This window comes from Caretta caretta, chromosome 6, assembly GCF_965140235.1.
Source record: "Caretta caretta isolate rCarCar2 chromosome 6, rCarCar1.hap1, whole genome shotgun sequence".
Taxonomy (NCBI): domain Eukaryota; kingdom Metazoa; phylum Chordata; order Testudines; family Cheloniidae; genus Caretta; species Caretta caretta.
The window spans coordinates 57,745,022-57,760,295 of record NC_134211.1 but is presented as its reverse complement, the minus strand read 5'-3'; the positions used below and the strand labels follow the sequence as shown (position 1 = coordinate 57,760,295).

The 15,274-nt window shown below is 40.3% G+C and overlaps 1 protein-coding gene across 7 annotated transcripts in view; it reads left to right on the top strand.

Annotated features, from left to right (window-relative positions):
• Positions 1 to 15,274, top strand: part of PHF21A (PHD finger protein 21A) — a 256,174-nt gene that overhangs the window by 69,489 nt on the left and 171,411 nt on the right. For all 7 annotated transcript variants that reach the window (XM_075129550.1, XM_048855458.2, XM_048855459.2 and 4 more), the window contains exons 3-5: positions 6,159 to 6,313; positions 11,339 to 11,371; positions 13,709 to 13,774. In XM_075129550.1, the coding sequence (XP_074985651.1) occupies positions 6,260 to 6,313; positions 11,339 to 11,371; positions 13,709 to 13,774 (153 nt within the window). In that variant the 5' untranslated portion in view covers positions 6,159 to 6,259. The remainder of the gene's footprint in view (positions 1 to 6,158; positions 6,314 to 11,338; positions 11,372 to 13,708; positions 13,775 to 15,274) is intronic.

The window sequence follows — 15,274 nt, the reverse complement described above, 5'->3', positions numbered from 1 at the left end:
TTCTTGGTTGGCTTTGTCTTTGAACTCATGCCTGCCACAGTGCACCTATGATGTGCACTAATTGCCAGTAATGCATACGCATGTATTGCTTATTTCAGAAGGAAAACAGTGGACTGCAAATGCTTGAATCTGAAAATTTGGATTTAGTATGACCCAGATGTTTTAGCTGCACATATGCATGTTACTGCATATACTAACACACATTTTAACCTTTATAAAAAATTTGAACACATAGGTTGTTAAGGGTATTTTCAGAATAACTGAACTTTGCTTTTCATGCCCCACTAACACATTTGACAAATGAAAATTGGAACTGTCAGCCCCTCATTAATGGTAGTTATAATGTCTTTATATTTCCAGTGCTTTGTTATTTTTTTACACTCAATTTAAAGCATGTGTGTAAAACCTGATTTTACTTTTTCTGTGGAGTATTGTGTTTGATAGCATAGTCTCTCAATTTTTCCTCTACTTTTCACCTTTTTTGTTTTAAACTGGTGTAAATCTGCAGTGTTTAATACTCTATTAGAATCACATAACCATAATATCAGGTGTCAGAGTAGCAGCCGTGTTAGTCTGTATTCGCAAAAAGAAAAGGAGTACTTGTGGCACCTTAGAGATTAACAAATTTATTTAAGCATAAGCTTTCATGAGCTACAGCTCACTTCATCGGATGCAACCATAATATGTGCTAGCTGCAATAACGGATAAGCCACTAGAGTTAAAGGCCTCAACATTCTCAGTATTAGTCCCTTTTTCATTTGTAAAAAAATTCCTCTTGGACAGAAGGTTGGAAAGCAATCTAAAAAGTGGAACTATTTTTTCTTGGTTTAAAAAGAAAAAATATTCCTTTCTAGATGAAAAAATGTAATACGTAAAATAGGGTAGAATATAAGTGAACTGTTTGCACCTCTGTAACTCAAAGGATTAATATTTTATTGCAGGATACTAGCTGTTTGTAGGTTTTCTCATTGTTTAAAGAGTTGCTGATGAAAGAAATTATGGCTCAGATCTCTTTCTCCAGTGGTCATACCCACAATAAAGGGTTTGGGGAGAGCAGATCTCCATGAGGAATCCCATGCAGAGGTTTCCCTCATGTCATCCAGTTGGGGATATGTGGGATTGGCCTAATCACAGACCGTGGGGCCTGCTCTCAAGTCTGGTCGATTCCCTGAGGCCTGTGGAAGACCCTATGCCTCTGAGGCTCCTTACCTCAGCATTCACCCCCACACTTAGCTCCCAAGTACTGCGTTTCGATTGGCATTGCATCAGCAGCAATTTACCAGGACACAGGTCCTTCTGGAACCCTGGTGGGGTCTCTGAGGAAAGGGTAAGAGAACTTCGAGGTGTATTTTCTCATTTAAGGTTTGTAGCACAAGAGCTGGCAAATAATGTGTAGTTCCTCATCTAATTTCCACCTACTTGCCCATATGAATCACAAACCTGTGGAAGAATCTCTGTATGGGTGTGCCCGTCTCTTCAATATCAGATGCTGGGAGAGCCACACATGGATGGTCCTTCCATTCACAGTTCTAGGAGATATGATCAGAGCTCCCCCCCCCCCTTTTTTTAAAAACACTTTACCTATAACTAATGACTGTTAAACTTAAAAAATGAATGAATTAAAATCTAATACTTATATTTTTACCATTTATATACTGAGTACTTTTTGTGATTTGCTTCAGTTTGGACAGCAAAACTAGACTAGTAAATTTCACTTTGTTCTTAATCAGTTCCATTTTCTTCCCAACCCTGGTTTGTTTACCATAGGCCAGTGGTTCTCAAAATCTGGGTCGGGACCCCATTTTAATGGGGTCACTAGGACTGGCTCAGACTTGTTGGGGTCTGGGGCTGTGGCCAAAGCCCGAGTCCCAGCCCCACCTTCTGGGACCGAAACCAAAGCCCAAGGACTTGAGCCCTGGGTGAGGGGGCTCAGGTTACAGACCCCTGCCTGGGGCTGAAGCTCTTGGGCTTTGGCTTTGGCCCCCTTACCTGGAACAGTAGGGCTCCGGATTTGGCCCTGCTATCTGGAGAAGCTGGGCTCAGGCTTTGGTCCTGACTCCTGGGGTTGTGTAATAATTTTTGTTGTCAGGAGTGGGTTGCAGTACAATGAAGTTTGAGAACCCCTGCCATAGACAGAGAGAGTTAAAATAAGACTCATTAACTTTATTAATAATCAGCATGGATTGATTTAAATCAGTGATTTAAATCACAGATTTTAATAATGTTTTAGAACAGCAAGCAGGAAACTTTGATTGAAATCAGATTTTAATCTTGCTTTGTATTTGTACTGCAGTTATTTTCTTCAAGAGAGGTTAATTTTCACTGGTTGCTCACCATTACAACATGCTGATTTGCAATTAAATGTAGCCGTTACACTAAATTTGGTGCTGCTTTTTGAAAACTAGGAGGCTACAGTATATTTACACAAGTTTATTTAAGCAACTTTAGAGTTTAACATACATTTATTCAGATTCCTAATTTTTACCTTTTTGATTGTTAGAAAGTGGTGCATTTCTTGTTTACTAGAGAGTGAGTGAGTGTGTGTGTGAAAGAGAGAGAGAGATTGTGTCAAGCTGTATTTGGATGGAAATTCTAATGCAACTAAAAATGCACTAAAACTTAATTTTTTTAATTCATTAAAAGTTCTGCCTTAAATGTGCTGAATAAATAAACTTTTTGATAAGAAAAAAAATAAAAAAATTGTGCATTTAAAACTATAATTGATTTATTGAACAAAGCATTATAGTTAGTGAATTGAATTGATTGTTTAGTGTCACCATGTCTTCTGGATTTTAGAGCTAGTAAATCTCATTCCATCATCCTATTTTTACTCATGGATTGGAAGCGGAAAACAAGCTTTCATGCTTTTCAGCTTCTAATTGGTGTCTTAACTTCGAATGAACTAGTCATTGAACTGAACTAGTTAAGCTGGCATGAAGAAAATATTTTCCCTGCGTTTCAGAAGAGGCTACTGTTGTCTTAAACTGGTTTAGCACTTCAACAAACTCTGGTCCCAAGTACCATGACTACCACTAGTTCAGTGGTTTGACTTTCTTCAAAACTTCAGCCATAAACATGTACCACTTGAATATTATTTTTTAATATAATTTTAAATGGTCTTAATAGATTATAGAGAGACAAAGTGGGTGAGGTAATAACTTCTGTCGGACCAAATTCTGTTGGTGAGATACAAGCTTTTGAGCTTACACAGTGCTATTCTTCCAATAAAAGCTGTTACCTCACCCACCTTGTCTCTCTAATATCTTGGTCCTGACATGGCTGCTACAACACTGCATTCATTAATGTATTATAGTAAATTTAGACCTTAACATAGGCTGTCATAATTTCAAATTTAATTTTAAATAGGTTTATTTTTTAAAATAGACCTGTATTTAATTTAATTCGAATATCCAGTTTAAATTAAAAAGTTCAAATTTTTTATTTAAAAAATATCACTCTATTAATAGTTCTTGGGTGTTTTTGAAAGCTAAAATGTATGATCTAAGCTAAATTGGCAGTATCCCTTTAAAAAATTCTATTATGAAGGTTTTCTACTTTAAAAAAAAATTAAAAATATCCTAGCTATATTAATATCCTAGCATTCTGTAGTGTGTAACACCTGATGCATCAATAATGGCTACAGAGATTGGATACATAATGAGTTCTGAAGATTTTTAGAGTAAATATTTTTTTAAAACTTAAAAAAAACCCACAAAAAACATGTAATTTTAAGATTGAGAGTCCTTCATTGTGTCTAAGCATGAGAAGATGATCAAGAACTCCTAATCCTGGCTCAGAACTAGATACTTTGCATTGTTTTGGAAGTAACCTCCCCTCTGTATCTCATTTCCCCCCCTTTAAAAATATGGGTAATGTTTACCTACTTCACAGTTACTGTGAGGATTAATTCGTGTTTTGTAAAGTGCTTTGAAGATGGTAAGTAGTAGTATTGTTTTTTTTAATGTCACCAAGTTCTGCTCAGTCACTGCAAAGGGTTTCAACATTAATATATTCACAGCTCATTGTGCTTCTGCAAAACTGCTTTGGGTTATTTTATTTGGAAAACACTAATTATCTTAATATATACCTCCTTCAATTCTTTACAAATTTTGGGTCATAGACTTGCACTGAAATGCATCCACATCTGGGGTGGACAGAGTCACCTGTTTTAACAGCATGCATCACCACAACAAGATATTTTAGGACAGTGTAGCAGCAGCACCACACTCCCCTTGTTCCTTTTGGCCTGCTGTCTGGGTCTTCCTCTGTTTCCCTCTTAGTCCCCACAATAGCCTTGCAAGTGACAGGCTTACCTTCTTTCAGGGAGACATTGGGGGGCCGCTCATGAACTCCTGGAATACTGGTAGGGTTGCCAATTTTGGGTGGAGGTATTCCTGGAGGTTTCATCACATGACACAATCTCTAATTAAAGATTAATATGTAATTCCTGGAGACACCAGGGCAATCATGGTGGGTTGGCAACCCTAAATACTGGACATTCCAGTACTTCCGGGAATGGCAAGTGCCTACCCCTGCCACCATAACCTTGGACACACAGTATGTGTGAGGTCATGTCACGTGGGAGTGGGGTGGCACTCTCTTAAAAATGGCTCCCCCCATGCAGCGTGATCTTGGATGCAAGTGCATGAGGTCACGCTACGTGGGGATGTTGTTTTTAAGACCTTGTGTGCAAGGTCACGGTGGTGGGGGTGGAGCAGCATGCTCTTCAAAATGGTGTCCGAAGTCTGTTACCAGCAAAATCACATCTGAGTACTGGAAGAGGACAAACCCTAGAAAAGCTGGTCTGTCCATTTTAATACCAGATGAGTGGCCTGCCTAGGGATGTTCTGTCAAGTAGCAGTCTCTAGTCTAAAGAAAACATAAAAACAAAAGGGTCTTCTGCTCTTCCTGGGCTACCCTTCTGCCCTGCTCTGAGAGCTGACCCTCAGGACTTTCCTCCTGGAGTCTCTGCTCCTAAGTGAGCTGATGACCCTCAGGGCTTCTTTCCTGGAGTCTTTCCCCCAGTCTGGGTCTGTACTTCCAATCTACTTCCAAGTCATCTGCCTGGGGATTGGCCTTTTTCTGGTTCTGCTACAGGAGCCTGCTTCTCCCCTGCTGCCCTCCTTCAATCAGAGCCCTCATAAGAGGCAATCTCCTTTCTGCAGCTTTCTCTTCAACTGAGCTCTCCCAGCCCTTTATGGAAATTGCCCAACTCTTCCCTCCCTGTCTGGGTGTGATAATTGAATGGAGTCACCTGATAGCAGATGATCAGGGTTATCTGTGGTGAGTGGTAGTCGATCCATCACAGGCCAGGCTGAACCAATCTCCGTTTAGAGGGCCAGCCAGCCTGTGTCAGACAGGAAGAGAATATGAATATCCTATTCATTTGAGACTGTGGCTTTGCCTACGCACGGGAATAACCCTGATTCAGTAATTGGTGGCCTGTAACCAGTGGAGTTGTGCTGGTGCTGACCCCTAAGGGTAGAAAAGGGTAGGAGCCTGCTTCTCCCCTGCTGCCCTCCTCCAATCAAAGCCCTTTCTGCAGCTCTCCCCCTAACTGAGCTCTCCCAGCCCTTTATGGAAATTGCCCAACTCTTTTTGTGTGTTTTCATCAATTGAGGTAACCTGGGTTTACCTCTGCTTGAAACTCTAGTGAGCTTAGTTAATGCCGTACTCATCTTGTTCTCATTAACACTGGTGCAGTGCAACAGAGTACTGAATCGGGGCTATTCCCATGTGTACATAAGGTGTGTGTGGATTATTAAGATTGACAGATTGTCATGGGAAGATATGTTTTAATCCCATATGTGCAGCACTGTGAATATACATTGTGTTCTAGTTTAATATGTAAGTTATTAGAGCGTTTGTAGGCAAACATGTCTGCCTGCAAACTTTAACACAGGGAACAAGAATGTGAATTTTCAGGCGTTCAGAAAGTTTCCAAGTCAGGTTAAAAGATTAGAAGGAAAGCCTTCTTTGGGAAGCTGTTAGGTTCCTTATGTTTGCAAGGATCATTTGCAAATTAGACTAAGATGCTATCATGAAAGATGGTCTAGTTGATTTCAGTATTCATGCTTTTTATTATAGTATAACTACTTCTTAAAAACTGCCTAATTTCTGGCTTCTGCTAACCATAAAATAAAAAATTTATTCTACAGCAAAAGTTTGGAGAAAAGGAACTTTCATTTTCTGAAGCCAGAGACTGAAGGCACTGTGGAATTAGTAAAGAGACAGCTAGAAAGAGTGGAGAAGGTAGAGAATGGAGTTGCAGACTCTACAGGAGGCTCTGAAAGTGGAAATTCAGGTTCACCAGGTAAGTTGTATTCTTTATTTCTTGGTTTTCTTCTCCTACATTTTAATGCAAGTAATGGTTAGTCCTAAGAGGTCAGGTATAGCAATAGCCTGTTCAGTTTTGAAATTGCTGTAGAACTTACACTTTTTAAACTTTCTGTTTACCCATCAGTGGCTTCTTTATGCCAGTAAATACTTCATAAATCCATTGGTCTGAATTTTTTCTTTTTTTAAAATGACATGCTTTAGCATTGATGAAATAATCTAAAGAGGGCATTTTCAGTGAATTTTGGCTGAGAGATCTTTCTGTGGTCCAAAGACATACTGCCAACTTGAGGGATTGGGAAGAAATCCTGGAATCATGGAGAGAGATGTGTTCCAGTGAGAACAAGCTGTCTGCTGATACAGCTGGGACTTAGACACCAGGGGGAAAGCCATTCGAGGGGTATTTTAAATAAAACCCAAGTTTTTTGACTGCAGAAACAACCTCCTTTCACCTGAGCTCAAGAAGAATCTTTATTTTGTAGTGTTAGGATGCTTAAAGTTTGTCTGTCAGATGCTAAATGGCAATAAAAATCAGTTAGCCATTCCATTTTATCGCAAATGAGTAATTTTAGTTAGATTGGTATAGCTTTGAGAAACGTAAGTGAAGGTGTGTCAAAATGGTTCTTCAAATATAAGGTAAGGTCACAACCATAACTATGGAGTTAACTTTTCTTTAAATGTTATCTTTTCAAAATACTAAATTAATATAAAATCAACTAACTGTGTGAGTATCTCTGAGGGGCATGTGAGAATTGCTACTTCTGTTACACGAGTAAAATGAGATGTGTGTGGGATTCTGTGATGAAGTTTATTGAAGAGTTGAACTGTAAACTTGGCTGACGCTGACTTGCTGTGAGCACGTCTCTTCACTTCTGTTTTTGTCAGCTACCACGATGAGCATAATACTTGAATGGCTAGATCCGTAGAATGAGGATAATTATATTTGTCTAGCTCACAGGAATGTTGTGAGCTCTAACTGAATAAAGTTTATGAAGTGTTAAGACCAAAACATGGAAGAGCGTGGAACAGAATTCAGGCCTTTCCTGTATTCTATCTTTATATGCATTCTGCTAGACCCTGAGGCCTTTTACTGGGAGGGGGGTGGATCATTTAAAGAAAGCCAGATACCAGCTTCCAGAATTGCAGATTAGTATTATGTGCTTGTGATGGGGCTCCACTCCCATACTAGCGCCTCCTGCTGGTCGTCATGAGGGTCAGCTCCGCAGGTCAGTATGTCCACTCCCGGTGTTCCTTGCCCACCGTCACTCCTGCTGCTGGTCCTTTGTCACTCCAAGGACCACGACGGCGTCTTCATGACACAGCCCTCTGGCTATGCCACACACTGTGCTCCCCCTTCTGGGGGCCAGTCCAACTGTCCATCCAGTGCATCACTGTGTGTGGGGGGGACCTGGGCCTGCCCACTATTCCAGATTCTGGCCCAGGGACCCTTTAGATGCCAGCCACATGCTGCATCCCCTCAAACCTCTCAGTACATTTCTCTGGGCCACTTTTCCACAGCTCCAGCACCTTCTTCACCCTTCCCTCAGGGCCTCAGCATGTCAGTCTTAGCCACGAGCCAGGAGCTCTCTGTAGCTTCCCAAGTCCCTGGTAGTCGCACTCCTCTGTCCAGAGTGCTGGCGTTCCTTCTGCTTGCAAGGCAGCCAGATCTTCCTCCTTGAGCTCTAGGGAGCAACTGAATCTGCTTTGTCCTGCAGCTCTTCCTATATGGGCCTGTCAGGCTCTGATTGGCTGCTCCTTGCAGCCCCTCTCCGATTAGCTGCTTTTCCCACAGCGTCCCTACGGCGCCATTAACCCCTTACATGCAAGCGTGGGGCGGATGCTCCATAACAGTGCTTTTCAGGAATTTGAAGGTCCTTATCTTCCATGTGGAGTTCATAAAGGTTTGTATTGAGGTTCTGAATGCTTTCTTAATTTTAAAAGGTAACTTTTTCAGGAGCATATAGGTGTGTCAGTAACAAAGTAAAGATGGAGTTCAGGAAACTTCATTGTTGTTTACTGCTGTACAGCTCAAATGGAGAGTGACATTAGGCAATATATTGGAAAAGTAAGTTATGTGATATAATTTTTATTTAAGAAAAATCCTGCATAGAAATACAAAATATTACCAATATATATTTCAGAAGCCAGCACTACATGTCACTGAGAGAATTGTCCTTCGTCGTATCATCTTTGTTCATCAATTTTTTGACTCCCCAGATTTCTCTTTCAGATGGCTTCAGTAAATTTAAGTTAACTGTACAAAATCCTCCTTTTCCTCATTCCCTGTACCCATGTTGCTGATGGGGACGTGTATGTGTATCTAGAAATATATTGAATTAGTGGTTGTCAAATTTTTTCATATTGTACAACTTTCCAACCTCTTTATTCTGCACCTTACCTGTGGTAGCTATAGTACTCTGTTATATGAAAATGAATATTGTGACTATATTAAGGAGACAGTATTAAAATAAACTCACTTTAATGTGCTGGGTGTTTTTTTCCCTTCATTGCATTTCCCCATTTTATATTTATGATTGTAGCCTTTTAAACTCATTAGGACTGACTCTCCCCTCCTTTACTGCACCACCCACTGTACTAATGATCAAAAGTCTTACAGAAATAAGTCCTGGACAGGGCTGCCACTAGTGGGAATCATAACTTCTTGCAAATGGAAAGATGCTCCAGGTTCAAGACTCAATTCTGTCCTTCACTCTGGGCTGGAAGGGATAAGGAATCTTACTGAAGTCAGCAACATGATGCAGCTGCAAAAAAGGCTAATATCAGTCTGTGGTGTATTAATTGGATTGTCATATGTAAGACATGGGTGATAATTGTCCTGCTCTACTCGGCACTGGTGAGGCCTCAGCTGGAGTACTGTGTCCAGTTCTGGGCACCATGCTTCAGGAAAGATGTGGACAAATTGGAGAGAGTCCAGAGGAGAGCCACAAAAATGGTAAAAGATTTAGAAAACCTGTCCTGTGAGGGGAAAAAACTGAGCATGTTTAGTCTTGAGAAAAGAAGACCAAGTGGGGATCTGATAAGTTTTCAGATGTGTGAAGGTCTGTTACAGAAAGGACATGGTGATCAACTGTTCTCCATGTTCACTGAAGGTAGGACTAGAAGTAATGGGCTGAATCTGCAGCAAGGGAGATTTAGGATAGCTATTAAGAAAAACTTTCTAACTGAGGCTTCCAAGGCAGGTTGTTTAAAAACAGGTTGGACGAACACCTGCCAGGGATGGTCTAGGTTTATTTGGTCCTGCCACAGCCCAGAGGGCAGGACTTGATGACTTCTCAAGGTCCCTTCCAGCCCTACATTTCTGTGCTTCTCTGATTCTATGAAGTAGTGCTTTCAACTGCTGTGTGGAAGGCAGTACTTGGTTCATTCTAAAGCACCTTGCCCTTTTAAATTTGTTTGTTATTGTTAAAGGGCTTCAAAGGGAGTTGCATTTGGCTGTCCTCACAGAAGAATTGGTCTCCCTGAGTACTCTTGGGGCAGATTAATGGAAGAGCCTGGAGTACCCCTTCCCTTCTCCCCATCTGTAGGACAAGGAGAAGAGAAATATTTTAAATAACTTAAGCCCAGCTTCTATTGTTCTCTCTCACATTGAACTCCTGCCTACTTGGAGGATGGTGTAATATGATCCTAACTTACTAACATTTGCTGATATTTTAATGCTGTACAAAAGTGAGTTTATAGTCAAACTGACTTTTGCAAGGTGTTTTATGAAAAGTTGTGAGAAGATAATCTGTCTCCATATTTTAAATAACATTTATATAACAACTAGCAGAGTTATTTTAACATAACTTTATCTGAGGTAGTGAGCACGGAGGAGCTGATGAAAATGGGCCAAGAATATAAACCTTTGGGAAGATACCAGCTTCTCTGCATGACTAAAGTGGCATGTCTGCAATCAGTGTCTTTTTTAGGTTACCAAAGGAGACTTTAAAATTAATAACAAATACAAATAAATTTATAATTAGAAATAAAGTCTGAAATCTCTAAGAAACGCTAATTCACATAATTTTTCAAGCAATATTGATGTGAGTGAAATGCAGTGTACTAATGTATCTGTTTATGTTCTGGATTTTTTCCTCACTTTTCTTTTCTTATAAGGGGATAGGGAAGCAAGTGTGGACTTTACCATGTCCCCTTCAGATTCACAGATGAATGATTTGATATGGTGAAATGGCCACCGCTAAAACAGGAATTTGGGTTGTTGGGTTTATCTTGCCTCATCATTCTGGGCTTCTTGTTTTCCTTAGTAAAATCCTGATAACCTCCTTCCTGCTTAGCTATATAGGCAACACCCTTCTGCAACTGCCTGAAGGAACTGAAGGAGGAACAGCAGTGAATGGTGTAACCATCTGTCTGCTTCCCTTTGGATGTGGGGGGTATTTCATCCATGATGATCTCAGTCACTGCCAATTCAAGGGATGAAAGTGGGAAAAGTCTCTTCTGAACATGGATCTCCCATGTGGTACCAACCAAACCAACACACAAGCAGTTCCTTACTGCCTAAAATGTGCTGCATTTGATTTATATAAACAAACAACTATTGTATCTGAAGTAGTTCAGTCTGTTCAGTATTCCCTATGACTGTGGGCAAAGAAGACAGCAGTTTTAGAGGACACACAGCTATTTGATTAGGTTACCCAGCTGGCTTAAATTTTCCTTAAAGGGAATCTTTTTTTTTTTAAAGCAGTTCCTGCAAAAAAAAAAAAAAAAGAATGTAGTAGCATCCTTCAGCTAAATATGAAAGGTGATAGGCTGACTATAGAATTAATAGGGATGTCTCATTATATTAATGACAAGATTTCTGTGAATTATAAAATAATTTCATGATGAGCTAAGTCTTGCTATTTTTTTTTTTTTTTTTAAGTACAGGGTGTCTTGTTTAAATTACAACTTCTAATCAGGGCTATTACATAAACTGTCCAATAAACACAACCTTGATTGAACTCTGTAATGTATTGATGAATATGTCTCTCTCTCTTTCTAGAAACTGGTTGCCCAAATGAAGCAAGATCCACAGGTAAAATATGTATTTTGTTTTATACTGCTTTTATTACTCTGGGAGTTAAGGTATAAGAAATACACTAAGTCCATGACCTCTTGTTTGCCATTGTTTATTTGCTCATAATCTACTGCCACGGTAAAGTTATGCTTTCTTTTTCTTTGCAAGTCATACTTTTTAAAAATAAATGGGGAGTATTGGCTAGCTGAGGGATTAATAGTAGAATAAGGAGCCTTTCCATGTTGCCAATGTTTTAAATTCAACCTAATTGTTGTTTGGCCTGTTTAAAATGAGTTGCTGGTCTCAGTTCAGTGGCTGGTGGATACCTTTCCACATCATAAATGCTTCCACCACACTTGGCACTAATTGACTATTTTAAGCATTGGTAACAGTCTGTACAAGTAATAAAGAAGATGGGGGCCCAGTTCCAAGGAATCTGCAAAATTAAGACACAGTTCATTGGTCAAGTAGAAGAAAATGGTATCTTAGCACATACAGTTGCATTTATTTGGTTTGTTTAAATCAGTTGATGTACACTGATGGACTAAACTGAGTTGCAATGAGGGATTTGAATAGAGTGAAAGAGTTTCAGCAGTAGGGGCACTGTGGAAGGAAACATGGTGGAAAAGGCACAAAAAGAAGTGGGGAGGTGGTTTTCTTGGGTGCATGAAAGGGGCATGAAGGCAAGTAGTAAGAATGAGAGAAAAATGTGCTCCAGGGTAGAGTAATGTAGAGTGTAGAAGGTGGCAGAATTTCTCTGTCATCTCATCAGAGAGGCTAATGATCAAATTATCCTCCTCCTGTTTCTAGCAATAGGCTTTTAAGGTCAGGGTTTAAGGTGTGTTAGTAAAGGAATGGGTTTGAGAGGAAGCTTGCAGGCTGCTTCTGCTCTGCAAATAGAGGACTTTAGTTTCCAGGGCACTTAACCTGGCTCTTTTTGCTAACCCTAAAATTACTTTGAGAAACTAAGTCAGTGCTTCACCTAGTGGTGAAAATATTTTCCCCTCACTGCTTTAAATTACTAAACCTTTCTTTGCTGTGTCTGAATTGAGCCCAGTAAATGCACTTCTGCTATCTTCTATAATTTGCATTATCTGAGTATGTGCTTGGTGAGTAGACACTGGAGCAAGACATTTCTGTTTTACTGCCATAGATGCTGCAGGTCAGGAATGAGCTGTGATGGGGCCCAGATTGGAACAACAAGGGAGGGCTGAGAGTAAAGATTTGGAATAGCTTTTGGAGCTTTATGGTATCCTAGTACTAGAAGGAATTGCAGGTCAGGATTAGGATGCATTTTAAAGTTGTGTGGAGGAATGTGAAGGTGTGGAAGTTACTCTGAGCATGGTAGCCCCTGTAGTAGTAATAGAGGTTTGTTGGTTTCATGTTTTTACATAGCGCTGAAGGTGTGCATGCCATTTTGCAGAAATAATATATGATCCCTTACCAACAGAGTCTACTGTCTAGGTGAGCTATGACTTGACATAGAAAGAGATTGCATGAGGAGAAAATGTAAGAAGAGAAATGCTGGGAGACTCATGCCAAACAAGATTTTGAAGCTGTTAAGCATATCTTCTGTCGTGTGTGTGTGTGTGTGTTTGGTTTGGTTTGGTTTGGTTTTTTTCTTTGTATTTTTATTAAATTTAGTAAATAAAAATTGAGTTCCCTGTCACATCCTGTACAGTGAGCTGTTTATGGCTCTCAGAATCTTAAACTTGAGAAAATGTCCTTGTAGGCAAATTGCTAACATGAGTGGTGCATTGTTAAGGCTGTTGCAACTTTTCTAAATATAAGCAAAGGTGTAAAAAGACATATACTATTGTACCGAAAAGGGGGAAGAGGATGTAGTAGATATATTCCACCTCTCATTTGGTGTGCATGATGTTTAATTCCTACTAATAGATATGGTCATTGATGTCCTTGACAGTCAAATGTCTGTCACTGAATAAGTAGTGGAGGTGAGACAATACTTTAAGTAGCATGTATTGTGTACTGTAGAAATCCCTAAGATAAACAGATTTCTTCTGGCTTCTCTGGCCTGAAAATACAGTGATATACAAATTAACCTTATTACAGCATATTGTGAAGCACCCAGGGATGTTTTAACTAACTCCTTCCAAACTGAGTTCCACCTCTTCCTTCCCCCCCAAACTTATTTTTGAACACTGGAAAAATCCACTAATGATTGTTGCACCAGATGACTTTTGAATAAGTCTGTACTTGTCCATTTGGATAATTTGATTGGTGGTATGTCCAGAGGTGCTTTATTATTTGTAGTACTCTATGCAAGAAGTCCTGCTACTATTGTGTTAAGAAATGGAGTTTCTTTCTCACAGATATTTTTTTCTTTCTTATCAGAATGCTGATTTGAAGAAACAGCTTCATGAACTCCAAGCCAAAATCACAGCTTTGAGTGAGAAACAGGTAGGGAAATAGATATTTTTAACACCATGTTCTAAAGAAATGTCTGCTCTCATCTTCCAAGAGAGCTGCTAAATTTCTTTGTGTGGATGTAAGTATGGGCAGTCAGATGTTTTGGGGCTTTATTTAATTTCTCTAGCACAACAAAAAATAAAGACAAATAAATGGAGCTTGAACAAACGGACTAGTATATCTGATGGCCTGTATTGATGAATGTGTCAAGAAAGTGTTCTGTTTAAACTATATTTTACCTTATATGAAACAGAAGTGGGAAGACGCTGGAATTTGTTACAGTAATTTGAACTTGAGACCGGAGTTATAGTCTAAAATTCACTCATTTTATTCTAAACCAAGAAGTCCTTACTCAGGCAAAACTCTTTGAAGTCTATTTCACGTTATGGACTGAGAAACTGAGTAAGGGCTTCTGGATTCATGCCCTTGAACACTGGAGACCGCTTAGTCCATAGTAAGCCAGTCTGTTAATCTTTGCGAGGGCAACTGTTCGTCTTCATTGGCGCTTGGTTTCTAATGGACTGATCCACAACTGACTGCTAGTGGCATTAGCCACCTGGTGGGGATTGCTCCATATGTAGACTGAAAATATTTGTCATTGGCAGACAGATGATTACTCTATAGAATGTCTAGAGGACTTGCAAAGCCATATGGGTAACTATTAGAATTCAAATTTTATTGTGATGGGATACAGAGTTCTACTGACCTATGCATTATTAAAAAAAAAAAAACCTCAATCAAAAACCTGTTTTGTTAGTTCATGTTTGCAATATTACTATGAAAATATAACTGCATCAAGCCAGCTCTTGGTCACTATGGCCTAAATCAGGGGTGGGAAAACTGCTGCCTGCGAGCTGTTTTAAGCTGCTCCCCGCTCTAGCCGGGGCACTGGATTGGGGCCGCACCATGCGGCTCGGCCCTGCTCCGGCCAGTTAGGTCAGAGGGCCCCTGATAGTTTCAGGGTTAGTTTGCCATCATGCCAGAGGACTGACTTATCAGTTTGTGTTCAGGCAGGGACAGGAGGTAAGGTACTAGAAATGGGGAGAAGGAACTTCAAAGCTTAGAAAAACATAGACATCTGTCTTACGGTGGTTTTATAACTCTGATCTGATATTCTTTAACGTTACAATTATAAAAACCTGAACAGAAGATCTGGCCTGCAGTTGAGAATATGTTAGTTGCTTTCGGCTCTGTTTTCTCTTCAGCCATTGTATATGGCAAGGGTGGGAAAACTGTGGGCCACATCCAGCCTGCCAGCCGATTTTAATCCTTCCCTTGAGCTCCTGCTGGGGAGCGGGGTCTGGGACTTTCCCCACTCCTGCCCTCCAGCCAGGGAGCAGGGTCAGGGGCTGCTCCACGCACCACAGCTCCACTCAGCTCCCAGACGAGTGGCATTTAGGGGGCTGCCAGAGGGCTCCGCATGCTGCCCCCGCAGCTCCCATTGGCCGGGAAATGCTGCAAATGGGAGCTGCAGGGGCGGTGCCTGTGGAC